The sequence below is a fragment of the Mercenaria mercenaria genome, chromosome 3, assembly GCF_021730395.1.
Source record: "Mercenaria mercenaria strain notata chromosome 3, MADL_Memer_1, whole genome shotgun sequence".
Taxonomy (NCBI): Eukaryota; Metazoa; Mollusca; class Bivalvia; order Venerida; family Veneridae; genus Mercenaria; species Mercenaria mercenaria.
Genome location: NC_069363.1, coordinates 94,743,385 through 94,760,976, shown reverse-complemented (window position 1 = coordinate 94,760,976; position 17,592 = coordinate 94,743,385). Strand labels below are relative to the sequence as shown.

At 35.7% G+C, this 17,592-nt stretch overlaps 1 protein-coding gene across 1 annotated transcript in view; it reads left to right on the top strand.

Annotated features, from left to right (window-relative positions):
* Positions 1–17,592, top strand: part of LOC123523981 (uncharacterized) — a 62,771-nt gene that overhangs the window by 18,445 nt on the left and 26,734 nt on the right. Inside the window, exons 9-14 of the mRNA XM_053539846.1 lie at positions 606–671; positions 2,666–2,932; positions 3,415–3,453; positions 11,822–12,589; positions 13,924–13,962; positions 16,921–16,983. Of these exons, the coding sequence (XP_053395821.1) occupies positions 606–671; positions 2,666–2,932; positions 3,415–3,453; positions 11,822–12,589; positions 13,924–13,962; positions 16,921–16,983 (1,242 nt within the window). The remainder of the gene's footprint in view (positions 1–605; positions 672–2,665; positions 2,933–3,414; positions 3,454–11,821; positions 12,590–13,923; positions 13,963–16,920; positions 16,984–17,592) is intronic.

Sequence of the window (17,592 nt, the reverse complement as noted above, 5' to 3'; positions counted from 1 at the left end):
TCTTGTTCATCTGTTAGGTTATGTGGGGCTTCACGTTTGGTTTATATTAAACCCCCCCCCCCCCCAGGAGCTTAGGCTCTGGTTTATCTGAAGCTCCTCGCTGATTTATGTAGATCTCCACCTCCAGTTTATGTGGGGCTGTAGTTCCTTGGTTTATTTGCACCTCTGGTTTATGTGGGGTTTTACTGGTGGTAAATGTGGATCTCCATCTGGTTTATGCATAGCTCCTCCTTAGTTCATATAGGCTACACCTCTGGTTTATCTGAGGCTCCACCTCTGGTTGATGTGTGGTCTGTGACTGATTTATGTGAGCCTCACATTTATGTAAGGTTCTCCTCAGGTTAATGTGTTGCTCCATCTCTATTTTATTAAGGGCTTCTCTCCAGTTCTTGTTTATATGGGCATAACTGGTGATTTATGTGGGGCTCCACCTCTGGTTTATATGAGGCTCTACCTCTGGTATATATGGGGACGTTGTGAGTTACCTGAATAGAAGTGTCAGATTGGTAAAAAGTCCACGAACACTTAAGTATTGTCTATCGTTACATAACTGAAATGCCGGTATTGTTAGAGTAAAGTCACCATCAGGTATTTTAATGTTTTAGGGGCAGACACAAGTAAGCATGAACCTGACACCTCGTCACATAAATCACATGACCTGGATGACAACAGTAAGCACTGAATTGAAATGTGTGCTTTGCAGTGACAGGGGTTTTCTCTTATATAAACTTTGGTTATAGGAGTGATCGTGTTTGTAAACAAATCCATTGTATTTTCTATTTTTAGAACTGATAAGACAAAGACCGGGTGGGCCGACGCCGAGCGTCCATGTTTTTTGTAAACAGTGATGTTTTTCTAACGGCTTAAACTTTCTTAAAACACAAATAATATCAATAATTTTTTGATCAATGGAAAGTCTATAAAACAAGCAATTTATTGATTACTTTTGATTATAAATTCGAAATTAAATGGATTAATTATGAACGCTTAACTTACAGTGTTTTTCCAAAATGTTTGGAGGATCGCTACGCCGCTATTAAAATCTTATGTCATTTAAAACGGATTTTCATTTTAAAAAGATATTTAAATGGGAAAATATGAAAATCTTAAGCATTTCAAAACTTTTTTAATTTTTAAAATCCATAAATGAGCGAAAAAGTTATTAAAAATTAAAAATTCAGATCCCATACACAAACGGTGTAAAAACATTTGTTTTACCCACCACCAGATGAACAGGTATTTATGCGTGACGTCATGGCGATCTCTCCTATAGCCTATATTAGGAACTATTTGGTAGATAACTCAAATGGTAATTTTGTACGTCAGTATGCAAAGAAAATCAAGTTCATATCGAAATCACCCTCACCTCTACATCGGTTCATTTTTACAAGATGTACATAATGCTGTCAGTGTCTCACTAATAGAATTTTCTCAAAACTTGAATAAAGAAAAATATTGTCAGTTTTGTTAAAATTGCTGTAAATTAAGGTTATTTTTATCTTTTTAGTTTACTTGTTTGAAATTTAGCAATTAACATGTGAAAAATTGAAAGGTGTTTATGTCCGCTTGTGTAAAAATGACCTATGAGGGTCTGCATTACAGTACACTGTTGGGGATGTCAAGATTTTCGATTTATTGGTATAAAATTTAACAGAACAGTTACTTATTTCATACAGAAAGACTTTTGGAAAGACAGAAGAAATTTGGTTTCAGTCCTTTTAAGGACGTATGCTAGAATTTGGTGCGAAAATTTTCCCAATAACAGAATTTCTTCAAACTTTTGATATTGAAGGACAATCACCTAAGAAACAAAAAAATGCAATAAAAATCATAGGTCACCGGTATCGAAAAAGAGTTATCTGCCCTTGAAAACGGCATTTTTCAAGGGCAGATAACTCTTTTTCGATACCGGTGACCTATGATTTTTATTGCATATTTTTGTTTCTTAGATGATTGTCCTTCAATATCCAAAGTTTAAAGAAATTCTGTTATTGGGAAAATTTTCGCCCATCTCATATACAGGGAATTCTAGCGTACGCCTTTAAGTTCATGTTAACTTTCTAGATTCTGCTAGGACAACTATCAAACTGGGTGCATTTGTCAGCACTCACAGAAAATTACAGATATTGTATAATTTTCAGTTCTATTCGCACAAATGAAATTGAAATGATAACCAATACTGCTGGTATAAAAGATTACAGTTTCGAGTGGAAAAGACCAGAATTATCTTGATATATTGTATAAAGTCGCTTGCATCCTCCCATATCCCTTGACTGTGTTTTTCCTTTCATCCACCTGTGTGTTTCCAGGAAAGACAAAGTACAAACATGCATTGTAACCTTAAAATAACAGTACAACGCAGATGTTGACAAGAAAAGCAACCATAAAATCTCGCTATTCTTGTCTTTCAGAAGTTTGTATTCTTTGTGCAGAGTTAATAATAATCACAAATTATTTTTGAAACAGAATTTATTTCTTTTTTGTTGATATATTAAAATTATCGTTTCTTGTTTAAGTAGATTAGTGTATTACATTATATGTTTAATATGTCAATGAATATTTTCAATACACACATGCTTAATAGACTGTAGATTGTTTAGAAAGTTTCGTTAAAATGAATTTATAAGTTTACAAAACAAAGTTTGTTAACTGTAAACAACTTCAGCATCAGAGTCACCAAAGAAGGATAGCCCCAAAGCTTCGCCAAGATCCAGATCAGATTCTGGCGGGAAAACTAGCCTTAAAAAGGTAACACCAAGGGAACATGCACAGAAAGATTCCGGCACGAAAGAAACACCAAGACGAGAACATCTTGCTAAACATGATAAACCTCCTTTGCCAGACTCTCCCAAATCAAAGGATAGTATTGCAGATAAGGGGAAAGCTCACAAGCATGAAAAGGTGGAGACTCCAAAAACTGGCGATAGTAAGGGTGTGCACATTTGGAATATTTATGCATGAATTGAATCAGGAAATTAACCCAATGATTTACCGAAATTTGAATGCCTTTTACTAACACAATGCCGTACGTCTAACTTTTGTTTGTTGCTGTTGTATTATTTTTATGTGTTTTAACTAAATATTTAATTGCACACTACCACATATTATGGTCTTACTATAGAAATAGGATATTAATATGGTTTCTATTAGAATTTTAGATACTGTTGTTAAGTATGGATTTAATATGTGTCGCTGTGCAAAAACCAACGTTACATATTTACAACCAGCAAGGATCCAGAGCAGTGCATATCCATACTGTTTATTTATCAGTTACAGCACTTGTGTGCAACTGATATGCAAACAGTATGGATCAGGATCAAACTAAATGGATTTGCATGCAGATCTGGATCCATACTGCTCACAGAGCCCTAACATTGGTTTTCACACAGTGGTACTCCTATTTACTTTTTATAGAGCATGGATATGTATCATTCAAGTTAAACTTACCACAAGGTAAATAAAAATCACTGTTTCACTGAAGTTCGCTTTATTTGACTGAGTGATACTGAACACAGTAAATCTGTTCTATTGGCTGTGATACCTGCTGCACTGTGAGTAAATGTGTACTTGGCTGTTGTAACACTAATAGTTTTGAACTTAGGGTTGTATTTTCTGTGATACCTGCAGTACAGTAAATGTGTACTTGGCTGTTGAAACACAAATTGTTTGGGACTTCTGGTTCTATTTTCTGTGATACTTGCTGTACTGTAAATGTGTACTTCGCCACTGAAACTCAATTTGTTTTAGAGTCTTGTTCTATTTTCTGTGATACCTTCTTTACTGTAAATGTGTACTTGGCTGTTGAAACTCAATTTGTTTTTGAGTCTTGTTCTATTTTCTGTGATGCCTGCTGTACAGTAAATGTGTACTTGGCCACTGAAACTCAATTTGTTTTGGAGTCTTGTCATAAATGCCATATCTCCCGCCGGGAGCCTTTTTCTCCCGTATTTTCAGTATATCTCCCGGTCTCCCGCCGGGACATGAAAACCTCCTGTAAAAAAATAAATTCAGAAAAAAAGTTCTCTGTCGAAAAATTGTATCTGGGACCCAATGTAGACCTTTAGAAAATACTTGAAATTCAATATCGAGTAGCCAGGAAATACTCTTCAACATAAGTTTGATAGTTGTCTATAATCCCTAGCTTGTTTACCGAGAGATACACGCCTGAGGCATTAATTGTCTTTCCTCTCACCATCTGCAAACAATTAACCATTTAATCTTACCCCTAGGCAATTGTAAACATGTGCATTTGAGATTTGAGACTGATTCAATAACACCAAAGCCGCTGATCCGTAGTTTTCAAAACAATATGTAAACCAGTCTTAAAATTACGTCATTTAACCGCCACCTGCCAAAGTGTACTTTCGTTTTGGCTGACCACAATATTTATCGAGCCATCAGAAGATGAGACAGGTTAGTGCTAACACCGAGTTCATGCAATTTAAATACTTGCACAACATGCAAAAAATCAACCATGATTTAACAAAAATTGGCGAGTTTTAAAGTCAAACTTGTAACACAGAATTTCGGACAAACATGAATTCGGATAAGTGAAATAAATTGCAATTTATACTGCCCAAAGAATTGACTTCCATTCCTTTGTGATATTGTCATGTTGCAATAATTAACGGGAGAAGAATTTCCAGTTTAAATACATGTAGTTTTAATCTAAATATGGACAATCCAGCAATAGAACGACTTTCATTTTTGTTTTAACAACTTCATTTCTGAAAAGAAATGACTGCCCTTAAAAGACTGTTTGGACATGATATGTCCACAATCTTTTGAGTATTGTATGCTTAAACATGTCAAAGAGATCACTCTCCAGATGCAGGCCACTGAAACTCATTTTGTTTTGGAGTCTTGTTCTATTTTCTGTGATACCTGCTGTACAGTAAATATGTACTTGGCCACTGAAACTCAATTTGTTTTGGAGTCTTGTTCTATTTTCTGTGATACCTGCTGTACAGTAAATGTGTACTTGGCTGCTGAAACTCAATTTGTTTTGGAGTCTTGTTCTATTTTCTGTGATACCTGCTGTACAGTAAATATGTACTTGGCCACTGAAACTCAATTTGTTTTGGAGTCTTGTTCTAATTTCTGTGATACCTGCTGTACAGTAAATGTGTACTTGGCCACTGAAACTCAATTTGTTTTGGAGTCTTGTTCTATTTTCTGTGATACCTGCTGTACTGTAAATATGTACTTTGCCACTAAAACTCAATTTGTTTGGGACAATGATAACTCACTGGAATTTAAGAACAAGTTATAACAATTAGGTGATAAATATTACCTGCATGAAATAGCTTGCTTTGCTTTGTGTGTCAATGTATGGTGTACAAACTTTGATATAGATTCAGTGTCTTTGACATAACTCTGTTTAACTGCTTAGAGTGGAAAAAGTTTATCTCTTTTCTTGTAACTGCTAAATCTTACTAAGATCTTTATTGCATTGGAAGTCTGACCGTCATGGTGATAAATTGAATGTTCATAATTATGTATGGTCAGAATGTACATTTATATAAAAACATGGAATAGCAGATTCTTTGTTGTAGAAGAATCAGTATTTGAGCCATGCCATGGGAAAACCAACATAGTGGCTTTGCGACCAGCATGGATCCAGACCAGCCTGCGCATGTGCGCAGTCTGGTCAGGATCCATGCTGTTCACTAACACTTTCTCTAATTGCAATAGGCTTTGAAAGCGAACAGCATGGATCATGACCAGACTGCGCGGATGCGCAGGCTGGTCTGGATCAATGCTGGTCGCAAACCCACTATGTTGATTTTCCCATGGCACGGCTCGTTTGTGTTTTTAGCTCGACTATTCATAGAATAGTAGAGCTATTGGACTCGCCCATGCGTCGGCGTCCGCGTCCGCGTCGGTGTCCGCGTCCCGATTTGGTTAAGTTTTTGTATGTAAGCTGGTATCTCAGCAACCACTTGTGGCAATGGATTGAAACTTCACACACTTATTCACTGTGATAAACTGACATACATTTCACAGGTTCCATAACTCTGTTGTGTTTTTTACAAAATTATGCCCCTTTTTTGACTTAAAAATTTTTGGTTAAGGTTTTGTATGTAAGCTTGTATCTCAGTAACCACTTGTGGGAATGGATTGAAACTTCACACACTTATTTACTGTGATAAACTGACTTACATTGCACAGGTTCCATAACTCTATTTTGCTTTTTTACAAAATTATGCCCCTTTTTCGACTTAGAATTTTTTGGTTAAGGTTTTGTATGTAAGCTGGTATCTCAGTACTCACTAATGGGAATGGATTGAAACTTCACACACTTGTTCACTGTCATGATCTGACATGCACAAAGCAGGTCCCATAACTTTATTTTGCTTTTTTACAAAATTATGCCCCTTTTTCAGCATAGAAATTTTTGGATAAGTTTTTGTATGTAAGCTGGTATCTCAGTATCCACTAATGGGAAAGGATTGAAACTTCACACACTAGTTCACTGTCATGATATGACATGCAGTGCAAAGGGTCAATAACTCAACTTTGCATTTTACAAAATTATGCCCCTTTTTGAACTTAGGAGTTTTTGGGTTAAATTCTTATATGTAAGCTGGTATCTCAGTGCCCACTAATGGGAATGGATTGAAACTTCATACACTTGTCCACTGTCATGAGCTGATAAGCACTATGCAGGTTCCATAACCCTATTTTACTTTTTTACTAACATATGCCCCTTTTTCGACTTTCTTATTCATTCAAGCGACAAGGCTGTTAAATAGTCGAGCGTTGCTGTCCTCCGACAGCTCTTGTTATTTGTATTATTTATAAATTTATGGTGTTTGATAGAGGTATTGGTATCTTGAAAAAATCCAAGTTTCTTTTAACTAGCTGCTGCTGGCTTCCATTTGATAAGTTATATGTTGAAGCAAACACGAGTTGTACAGACAATGATTTGGGCTTGATCTAAGCATGTATTTTGTATTATATTGGTGATGGTGTGTTAAGTATCTCTGCAGCATTTTGTTGTGTAGCCAAAATAGTTGCTTTCCCATGCTTCTGTATCTATCGAATGGTTAAAGAATATTTGTTGCAAGTGTAAGTAATACTATATATAATCTAAAAGTAAAAGCTTTATTGCTGTTCTGTCATATCTTTCGACCTTAATTCATGTACATTAAAATAATTTATATAAGTTTAAAGAAAGTGAAGAGTTCAAATATTTTGTTTCCTTTAGTTAAATTGTATGGAAGATAGATTGTTTTTTATTTAAAATATAGCAGGTAATAATTTTTTGATATCAGGACAGTTTGAGATTTCCATACTTGTTGTAAGTCCCTGTACACAGTTATAAATATCTGCTTATAAAAATTGCCCCTCTTAAAATTGTACTACCCCAGGCGAAATGAAGGTCATATGACCATGGTCTACCGTGGTAGTTCATGGTCATATGACCATGGTTGACCGTGGTCGACCACGTTTTGTTAAATGGCACCAGGGTTTTTGACAGTCAATAATCAACATGGTTAACCGTGGTTGGGGACCATGGTCAAACATGGTGATTACTGACTATAAAAAACTGTGGTGCCATTTAACAAAACATGGTCGACCATGGTCATGACCATGAACTACCATGGTAGTCCATATACACAGGGATCAGTCTTGACAGATACCTGATGGACAACTAGCAAACACAAAAGCTCAAATGCTCATGGTGGGAACCAGTCCTCACATGAGGTTAAAAATGGACAGAAATAAAATCAAGTGTATATCTGACTGCTAAAATTTAATTCCTTTCTCATTTATTGATGTATCGACTTGCAATTTTTTTTACATTTTAAAGTAGTATGCAATATGGAGGGAAGCATCTCTCAGATTGTTGATATCTTGTTCGATGATATTATAATTTATAATGGAACATTGTCGGTGGCTAAATTTTGATAAAAGAAACTGACTGTTCCATAAAATCATATGGGAGAAAATTTCAAAATTCTGAGAGACCGTTTCTTCGGTAGTACTTACTTATGTAAATATACTGAAAATTTGGGTATATTATGTGAAAAATTACTTTGTAACGAGAAATCAAAATACACTATTTTGATATATTTTAAAATCAGTATATTTGAAACAATGTTTTGCACTTTACAAATTATAAGGTTTGTTTAAAATATATCAAAATATTTCACCAACACAGATAAGTAATTAAATGTATAAATATAAATTTGAAAGGGTCATGAACATACATGACAATTGCTGTCTATATCTGTTTTTGCAAGACACTCATTTATTTGTCAAAAAATTGCTAAGATGACAACAAATTATAGTCAGACTATGAAAGTTTACCTTTGAATCTGTCTGTAGATGCAGGAAAACTATTCTATATCTAGGAAAACTTTTGGAGCCAAAAGGCATCTTTGGTGCATTGTAAAACTTAAACAACATTGTATCTGAAAGTTGGTGCATTGTAAAACTTGATAATTGTGAAAATTACTAACATGACCATGGTAGTCCATGGTCAACCGTTGTTGGAAAAAAGTTGACCATGGTAGACCATGGTCAAACCTGTGATTGTCTTCTGACCATGGTCGACCATGGCCAGTCTTCTCTCACCATGGTTGACCATGGCTGACCCATCTCCTGACCATGTTTTTACCATGGTATTTGATGGTTGACCACGTGAATATATGGTCAACCATCAAAAACTGTGGTGACAATGGTCAACCATGGTCATCATTTCGTCTGGTAAACTACACATGTACCCTGGTTAGAGCACAGACAATCAGGTTATAAAAGTATGATTTTCAATGTTTTAGGCTTGATTTCGGATGAATTAACAAAGATCTGTATACTCATTCTGTGTGGTGAAACCATCGCTGACTTAGATCACTTACGCCTCTTAGATCACTTACACCTCATCCCTTCGTAAACAACATTGTATTTGAAATCATTAGTCCTCCACCTCTGATTCATGTGGGGAAGTTGGCAGTTACTTGCAAAGAACAGGTTTGTACTGGTTTAGAGTCCAGGAACACTGGTTAGGTTAGCTGCCCGCCATTAAATGACTGAAATACTGTCGAAAAATGGCTTTAAACCCAAAACATACAAACAAATCATCTCTTTGTTTTAGGCCTGCTCTGGTGAAGAAGCCATCCAGCTGGCTTGCAGCACATACATGTGGTTTCATTCAGTTGCATTGCTTGTACCTAAAATAATGCATGGAGGGGCACCTGGTGGCTCTTTCTACCATTAAAAGCTGGAAAGTCATCAGTGCAACAATTTAAAACCAAACATACATGCAATGTTCTTTACAATGACAGCACAGACTCCTTTAAAAATATATGATAAAAGAACATACATATACATACACTTGTATGAAATCTCAAGTTTCTCTAGTATCAGCATAGTTTTGCAGTCAGGCTGTGATTGGAATGTGATTTGTCATGTAAACAAGGTCCGCATGGGTAAAACTTCAGGAATTCAAGCTCTTGTGAATTCATTTACTGTCTTATTTATTGTTGAAGGAAAACAAGATTTTATGTGTACACTCAAAGGCTTTAAAACACCTCTTCCATATAAGCTTCTTGAACAGTTAGCTAGGCTTCATTTAATGCAGAAAAACTCAATTGCATAATTATGTATCTTTCATAAATCTATGCCATATGAAAATCTTTTTGTATCAGATGCTCAAAATTCCTAGATATGGTGTTTTTAAAGTTACTTATAAGGAAAATGGGGTATTTATTCAGAGAGTTATCTGAAATAATTAAAGAGTTATTAGCTCACCTGAGCACAAAGTGCTCAGGGTGAGCTATTGTGATCGCTCACTGTCCGGCGTCCGTCCGTCCGTCCGTCCGTCCATCCACATTTTCCTTTAAACAACATCTCCTCCTAAACCACCAGGCCAATTTTGATGAAACTTCACAGGGATGTTCCATGGATGGTCCCCTTTAAAAATTATTCAAAGAATTGAATTCCATACTGAACTCTGGTTGCCATGGCAACCGAAAGGAAAAACTTTAAAAATCTTCTTCTCAAAAACCAGAAGCCCTAGAGCTAAGATATTTGGTGTGAAGCATTGCCTAATGGACCTCTACCAAATTTGTTCAAATCATGACCCTGGGGTCAAAATTGACCCCGCCCCAGGGGCCACTTTATTTTACATAGGAAAATTTTAAAAAATCTTCTCAAAAACCGGAAGCCCTAGAGGTTAGATATTTGACATATAGCATTGCCTAGTGGACCTCTACTAAAGTTGTTCAAATCATGACCTCCGGTTCAAAATTGACCCCGCCCCAGGGGTCACTTGTCACTTGATTTTACATATGAAAATCTTCAAAAAATTTCTAAAAATAAACCAGAAGGCCTAGAGCTCAGATATTTGACATGTATCATTGCCTAGTGGACCTCTACAAAATTTGTTAAAATCATGACCCCCAGGGTCAAAATTGACCCCGCCCCAGGGGTCACTTGATTTTACATAGGAAAATCTTAAAAAAATCTTCTTCTCAAAAACCAAAAGCCCTAGAGCTTAGATATGTGGTGTGAAGTAATGCCTAATGGACCTCTACCAAATTTGTTCAAATCATAACCCCAGGGTCAAAATTGACCCCGCCCCAGGGGTTACTTGATTGTACATAGGAAAATGTTAAAAAATCTTCTTCTCAAAAAGCATAAGCCCTGGAGCTTTGATATTTGACATGTGTCATTGCCTAGTGGACCTCTACTAAAGTTTTTCAAATCATGACCCCGGGGTCAAAATTGACCCCGCCCCAGGAGTCACTTGATTTTACATATGAAAATCTTCAAAAAAATTTCTTAAATAAGCCAAAAGGCCTAGAGCTTAGATATTTGACATGTAGCATTGCCTAGTGGACTTCTACTAAATGTGTTCAAATCATGACCCCATGGTCAAAATTGACCCTGCCCTAGGGGTCACTTGATTTTACATATGAAAATCTTCAAAGAATTTCTAAAAATAAACCAGAAGGCCTAGAGCTTAGATATTTCACATGTAGCATGGCCTAGTGGACCCCAACAAATTTGTTCAAATAATGACCCCCGTGGTCAAAATTGACCCCGCCCCAGGGGTCATTTGATTTTACATATGAAAATCTTCAAAAATTTTCTAAAAATAAACAAGAAGGCCTAGATCGTAGATATTTGACATGTAGCATTGCCTAGTAGACTTCTACAAAAAAAATTCAAATCATGACCCCTGAGGTTAAATTGGCTCCGCCCCATGGGGTTACTTGATTGTACATAGAAAAAACTTTAAAATTTTCTAAAAAAACAACAGAAGGCCTAGAGCTTAGATATTTGACATGTAGCATTGCCTAGTGGACCTCTACAAAAATTGTTCAAATCTTGACCCCCCAGGGTCAAATTGACCCAACCCCAGGGTTACTTGATTGTGCATAGGGAAATCTTTATAAATTTGCTAAAAATAAAGCAGAAGGCCTAGATCTTGTTCAAGTAAGCAACTCTACTCAGGTGAGCGATATAGGGCCATCATGGCCCTCTTGTTTTTAAAAGATGGTACATTTTAACATGACAGCTTACAACTATGTTTTATTACATGTTTGACATTGCAGGAGTAAAATAATGCCATGTCATAATAATTTTTATAAAAAAGACCTTGCATCAGTGTCTTTCTTCAGTTTCTAAAAGATGTAAGTGATAAAACGCTGCACAGAGCCTTGCATTTTATTATTTCATTCAACTCTTTTAATAAATTCAATATTAAAAGACACTCATTTTAGGTGCTGTATTTATTGTGGTCACTACATATATACATCAATTTATAGTGTGTATGTTATATTCTATTTGTGAAATGTCTTATTTGTTAAAGATTCGGCACGTTCAGTTGGTGAGGAAATAGATTACGATAACGATTTTGATATTGTAAGCACAGGAAGACCAACCCCTAGGATTGACCTAAATGCTGCTCCTGGTGGTACCCCTAGAAAGGACGATAAACATGCAAAGGAAGGAACAAAGGATAAAGAAAAGGCAAAGTCTGATGAAAAGAAGGAGAAAGATGCCAAGGAATCTGCAAGAGACGTAAAAGGTAATACAAGTAATAGGTCGGTAGATAGTCATTCACTTGCAAGCACTGCTAAGAGAGGTAACAAAAATGAAGATGTTACGTCCCCTAAGAGTCCTGATAGAAAAAGGATTGAAGAGTGGGGTGACAAAAAAGTAACTGGGGATGAAAATAAAAAGACCTTACAAGATGACAAAGGTGAAAAATCAGATGTTTCTAACAATGCTGTGAGAACAATAAAGAGAACTGGTGACATTGAAAATCTTTTGAAACCATCTAGCAGAAATACTGGAGATGAAGTATTAATGTCATCTTCAAATAAAATGGCAGATAGTGTAAAGGCAGCTAATTCAGATTTTGTGGATGAAATTTTCAAATCCAGCAGAAACAGCAGGTCATTGTTAGCAAGAGAGTTTGAAATGATTTCCCATGACAGTTCTGCAGAAGACCAATCAAAAAAGAAAGGTGACCATGAAGAGAAATCTAAGGACAGCAAATCACACAAAAGTCAGGAATCGACACCAAAGGTGCCTCCAAGAAAAGACAAGAAAGATGCTAAAATGTCGTCAAGAAGTAAGGGCTATGCTAGGGCTGATTGGCTTTTGCTTGCATAGATAACTGAATCATGAAAGTTTGTTCTATGTATTATAGAGGGAATTTTATTCTTTGTTTCTGTTTTCATTAATCATTTTTCAACAGAGATAGTGGGCTGAAACAAGTATCAAACCATGTCTTTTCAGGGATTTTGTTTTCAGCGGATTTTATAGCCATTATTGATTCATATTTCCAGATGAAAGAAAAATATTTCCCCCCAATTTTGATATTTGTTAAGTGTTTGTGCCCCCTGAAAGTGTGATGGGGGGTGGGGGTGGGGGCACTTAGATTTCCTCTGCTGATACATCCGTCTGTCCGTCTGAATTTCTGCATATCTCAACAAGTATTTATTTTTGAGCTAGGCTCTTCAAACCTCGAAGGATTGTTATTAAAAAAGCTAGCATGTGAAGTTTTGCACCTGGCGTTTTAATTGGGATTTCACACAGCCAGACCAAAGTTATGGTCTAAACTTAGTCAAAAGAATGCATACAATGACAGAAAGTGGGGGTACCAGTGTCCTATGGTTTCATATTTAGGTAAAGAGGATTTAGAAAGAGTTATCTTACACAGTAGAAAACAAATTTGAAACATATTTAGACAGTGTCTTTGCTACCAAAGTGTTGATTTGTAGCATTGTATTACCAGTGTCCACCAGAAATACAGATTTTGTTTCAGTCCAAATTTTTCTGCATAATATCTGTGCATGCAGTAACTCTTTTCATATAAATAGATGCAAGGGTTTGTCTGTGTATTTAACATGATGCAAATTGTTTTTTGAGTGCAGTTTAGTCATGCCCCTTACACAATTGTACTGAAGTGACAAAATTGCTGTATATTTTGAAGTGGGTGCAACATAACTGTATATACTGTTTGTAGTCAGTGGCACATGCACACTTTTTGCATTGTAGTGATGAAATTACTGGATTGTTGTGAACTTCTCAGTTTCAGTGACATGTGTTGTTTGTAAAACACGTTTGTATCATGTTTGAAATACTAAAATTTCAGCAGTTTATTTCAGTTAAGCTTTTCTACAATTTTTATTTGCTAGGGTTTCTTTTCTTAAATGCAACTCATATCACTTGGAAACAGTTTACTTTAGATAAGCTAGTTGTTATATTTCAGTTTGTATACAAAATGAAGTAGAGCTAAGCATGGATCGTGTACACTCATTTGTTTATTGTCTATTTCTGTATAATTGTATTATGTTTTAACAGTATCAGCTAGGTACTATATTAACATACAGTGAGTAGTATTGCTTTATTTGTGTAACCAAATTTTTGTGTTGCTAAATTGTGCATGTTTTTGGTTTGCAGATGAGAATGGTTTAGGCTCTCAGACATCACTTAGATCAGGTACTGCAATAATCTCAGGTCACAGGGTTACAATTGCTGCACCAATATTCTCCATATAAGTAGGAGTCCACTCTTAAGTGTGGTGGCCTACCAGTTTTTCATGTCGGACTCTGACCATGATTATGCCCAAAGGCACAAATATTGAAAATGTCAGTTACCCACTTTCTTGTTGTAGGTTTTTTTGTGAAAGAATTACATTTAATATAATAATCACTGGTGGTTTTGTGCTCAGATAAATGCTTATAATTAACCCTTATCATGCTGGACACGTTTGATTCTGCCTTTTCGACCAGTGCAGATCATGATCAGAATGCACATCTGTGCAGTCTGATCATGATCTACACTGTTCGCTATTCAGTCAGTATCTTTTTGGTATGCATCCCTTTTAACAGTTAATGGTACTGTCCAAATTGAAAGATGGACAAGTTCATTATAGAAATTAAGCAGGGTAAGGGTTAACAAAAAGAACACTGTAAGAAAAAATTCAATACAATATTACTGATGCAGCATTTGAAACTGTGTGTGTGTTTTAATGGTCTGTGGATGGTATGTCTATCCACTCTTTAACAGTCATTCTATTTATAGATTAACCTTCACCTTTCACCTTTTCAGAGTTTTGTTGCACTTTGTTCCTGCACCTTCTTATATAGAGAGCTTTCTTTTCAGTTTCCAAAATTTTTTTTTGGTCGTTCCAAGGTTGTAAAACTGAGTTCAGCCCAATGGAGTAGCTTAAAGCCACACAGTAAACCAGGTGGTTTTCTAACAGTTGCTGGTTCAACTCTTGTGCCTGCTTGTTTCGAAAATATACCTAGAGAGGCATCTTATGTGCTTCTCTGTCTGGATAGGAAAAAAAGAAAACCTTGACTGATACATTGTAGAAACATGCAAGACAAAAAGTCACTTTGATGCTTATATTTAGGGAAAATGATTATATTTCGTTCTAAAACAATTTAGTTCTGAAAGACATAGATTTTTAGGCATCTGATTTTTAAAAAGTGTATGAGGTGTTGTCACTCGATTAAGCTTTTTGTTCAGTCCACTCTCTGAAAGACTATAAAGAAATATAGTTTTGAAATGTTTTACACTTCTTTATCATCATTAGATAAGTAAGTATTTACTAAGCTAAAAATAAGAAAATCAGGAACCACAACTCCCTCTTACATTTTGTCAGAATTATGTCTCTTTTTAACACAGAAAATTGTTTGTTTTTAGCTCGACTATTCGAAGAATAAGTAGAGCTATCCTACTCACCACGGCGTCGGCATCGGCGTCACACCTTGGTTAAGTTTTTCGTACCAGTCCACATTTTGACAAAATCTTTTGAGATAAAGCTTTGAAACTTTCAACACTTGTTTACCATCATCATGGCAAGTTATAGGCAAGAGCACATAACTCCATCAAGGATTTTGGCTGAATTATGGCCCCTTTTGACTTAGAAATCATGGTAAAGTTTTTTGTACCAGTCCACATTTTGACAAAGTCTTTTGAGATAAAGCTTTGAAACTTTCAACACTTGTTTACCATCATCATGTCCAGTTATAGGCAAGAACACATAACTCCATCAAGGATTTTGGCTGAATTATGGCCCCTTTTTGACTTTGAAATCTTGGTTAAGTTTTTTGTACCAGTTCATATTTAGACAAAGTCTTTTGAGATAAAGCTTTGAAACTTTCAACACTTGTTTACCATCATCATGTCCAGTTATAGGCAAGAGCACATAACTCCATCAAGGATTTTGGCTGAATTATTGCCCTTTTTGACTTAGAAATCTGGGTTAATATTTTGTACCAGTTCATATTTTGACAAAGTCTTTTGAGATAAAGCTTTGAAACTTTCAGCACCTGTTTACCATCACCATGTCCAGTTATAGGCAAGAGTACATAACTCCATCAAGGATTTTGGCTGAATTATGGCCCCTTTTGACTTAGAAATCTTGGTTAAGTTTTTCGTACCAGTTCATATTTTTTGTAAAGTGTTTGACATATGGCTTTGAAACTTTTATCACTTGTTTAGTATAATAGTCTCTATCTGTAGGAAAGAAAACATATTAACTCTGTCATCTATTTTGGCTGAATTATGGCCCTTTTTGGACTTTGAAATTGGTTCTGTTTTCATACAGGTCCATGTTTTGTCAAAACTATTTGATATATGGCTTTTAAACTTTGAACACTTGCTTATCATTATGACTTACATCTGTAGGCAAGAGTACATAACTATTTTGACTGAATTATGGCCCTTTTTGGACTTTGAAATTGGCTCATATATTACCATTTAGTGCAAGACTTATCGAAATCAAAGTAATACAGGAACACTGTTTGTCTAATCTATTTATTTCTTTTGTCTGAATATCCATGGAAATATTTTGACCCCATTCTTCAATCAATTCTTCGAATAGTCGAGCGCGCTGTCATCAGACAGCTCTTGTTTTGGTTAAATGTGTTGTTTAGGTCAGTGACACATTCCTTGAGTACTAGAAGAGTGATAGCTTTGAAACTTTTCCATTTGTTTATTATTACTAGATGAGTATTAAATAGACCAAGAACATTAATTTAACTTTTTTGTTGCACATTGTCTAATGTCAAGCCCTTTTAGACAGGCATTAGCATCTTCAGGCAGAACTCTTTATATTTTACATCCCGTGCTTAAAGCACAGGGACATGTTAGAAAAAATAACGCTCGGGGTAATTTTCAGGATTTGGAAGGAAATGAATTTAAACTATAAATCATTCATTTTATTTGCTGAGCTTTTTTAATTCTTCAGACATTAGTCATTTTAGTTGCATTTTTACTTTGTAAAATTAATGTTACTTTAATTGCTTTATTAATTCTATTAGTAGGTTTTGGCAGTGAGTTAATGTAGAAGTTTTCTCTAGATTTTCATGTTGATTGATGACAATATTTCTTCTGGTTTTTTTTCTTCTTGTACTAATATTAGACTGGTCCTATGATATTATCCAGGTGACAAAGAAATCGTTGCACCAACCCCATCTCCGAGAAAATCTGTATCACGCTTGTCCGAAGGTAAATCACCCACAGTGCTTGAGATTTGGCTAGTTGTAACTGGCATGCCGCACAGTACCAGTCAACATTTATGTACTCAGACAAAACTATACGTTGTGATTGTAACAAAAATCTTATTTGTGTAAACTAACAACAAATTAACAATAAATTTTGGTTTCTAGCTTCCAGATTTCAAGACAGATTTTTGCCTTATGTATGCAAATGTAATACAATTGTATGTTATTAATGTCTGAATTGAACATTTCTGTATCATATCTTTTATCAGCTAAATTTGTTTCTGTAGAAAATGCTAGCAGATAAATTGATAATAGAAGATTTTTAGTTGTCTGCAGAATTACTTTGTTGCATTTATGGATTTTTAGCTCACCTGAGTACAAAGTGCTCGGGTGTGAGCTGTTGTGATCGCCCGGCATCCGTCCGTCATCCATCCGTCCGGCGTCAATCCACACTTTCCTTTAAACAACATCTCCTCTGAAACCATTTGTCAGAAGTTGATGAAACTTGGTCTGGATGTTCCTTGGGTGGTCCTCTTCCAAAGTTGTTCGGTGGTTCCGCTTGGTTGCACATAGGGGCCGCCAGGGCTGAAAATAGAAAAATCTTTAAACAACA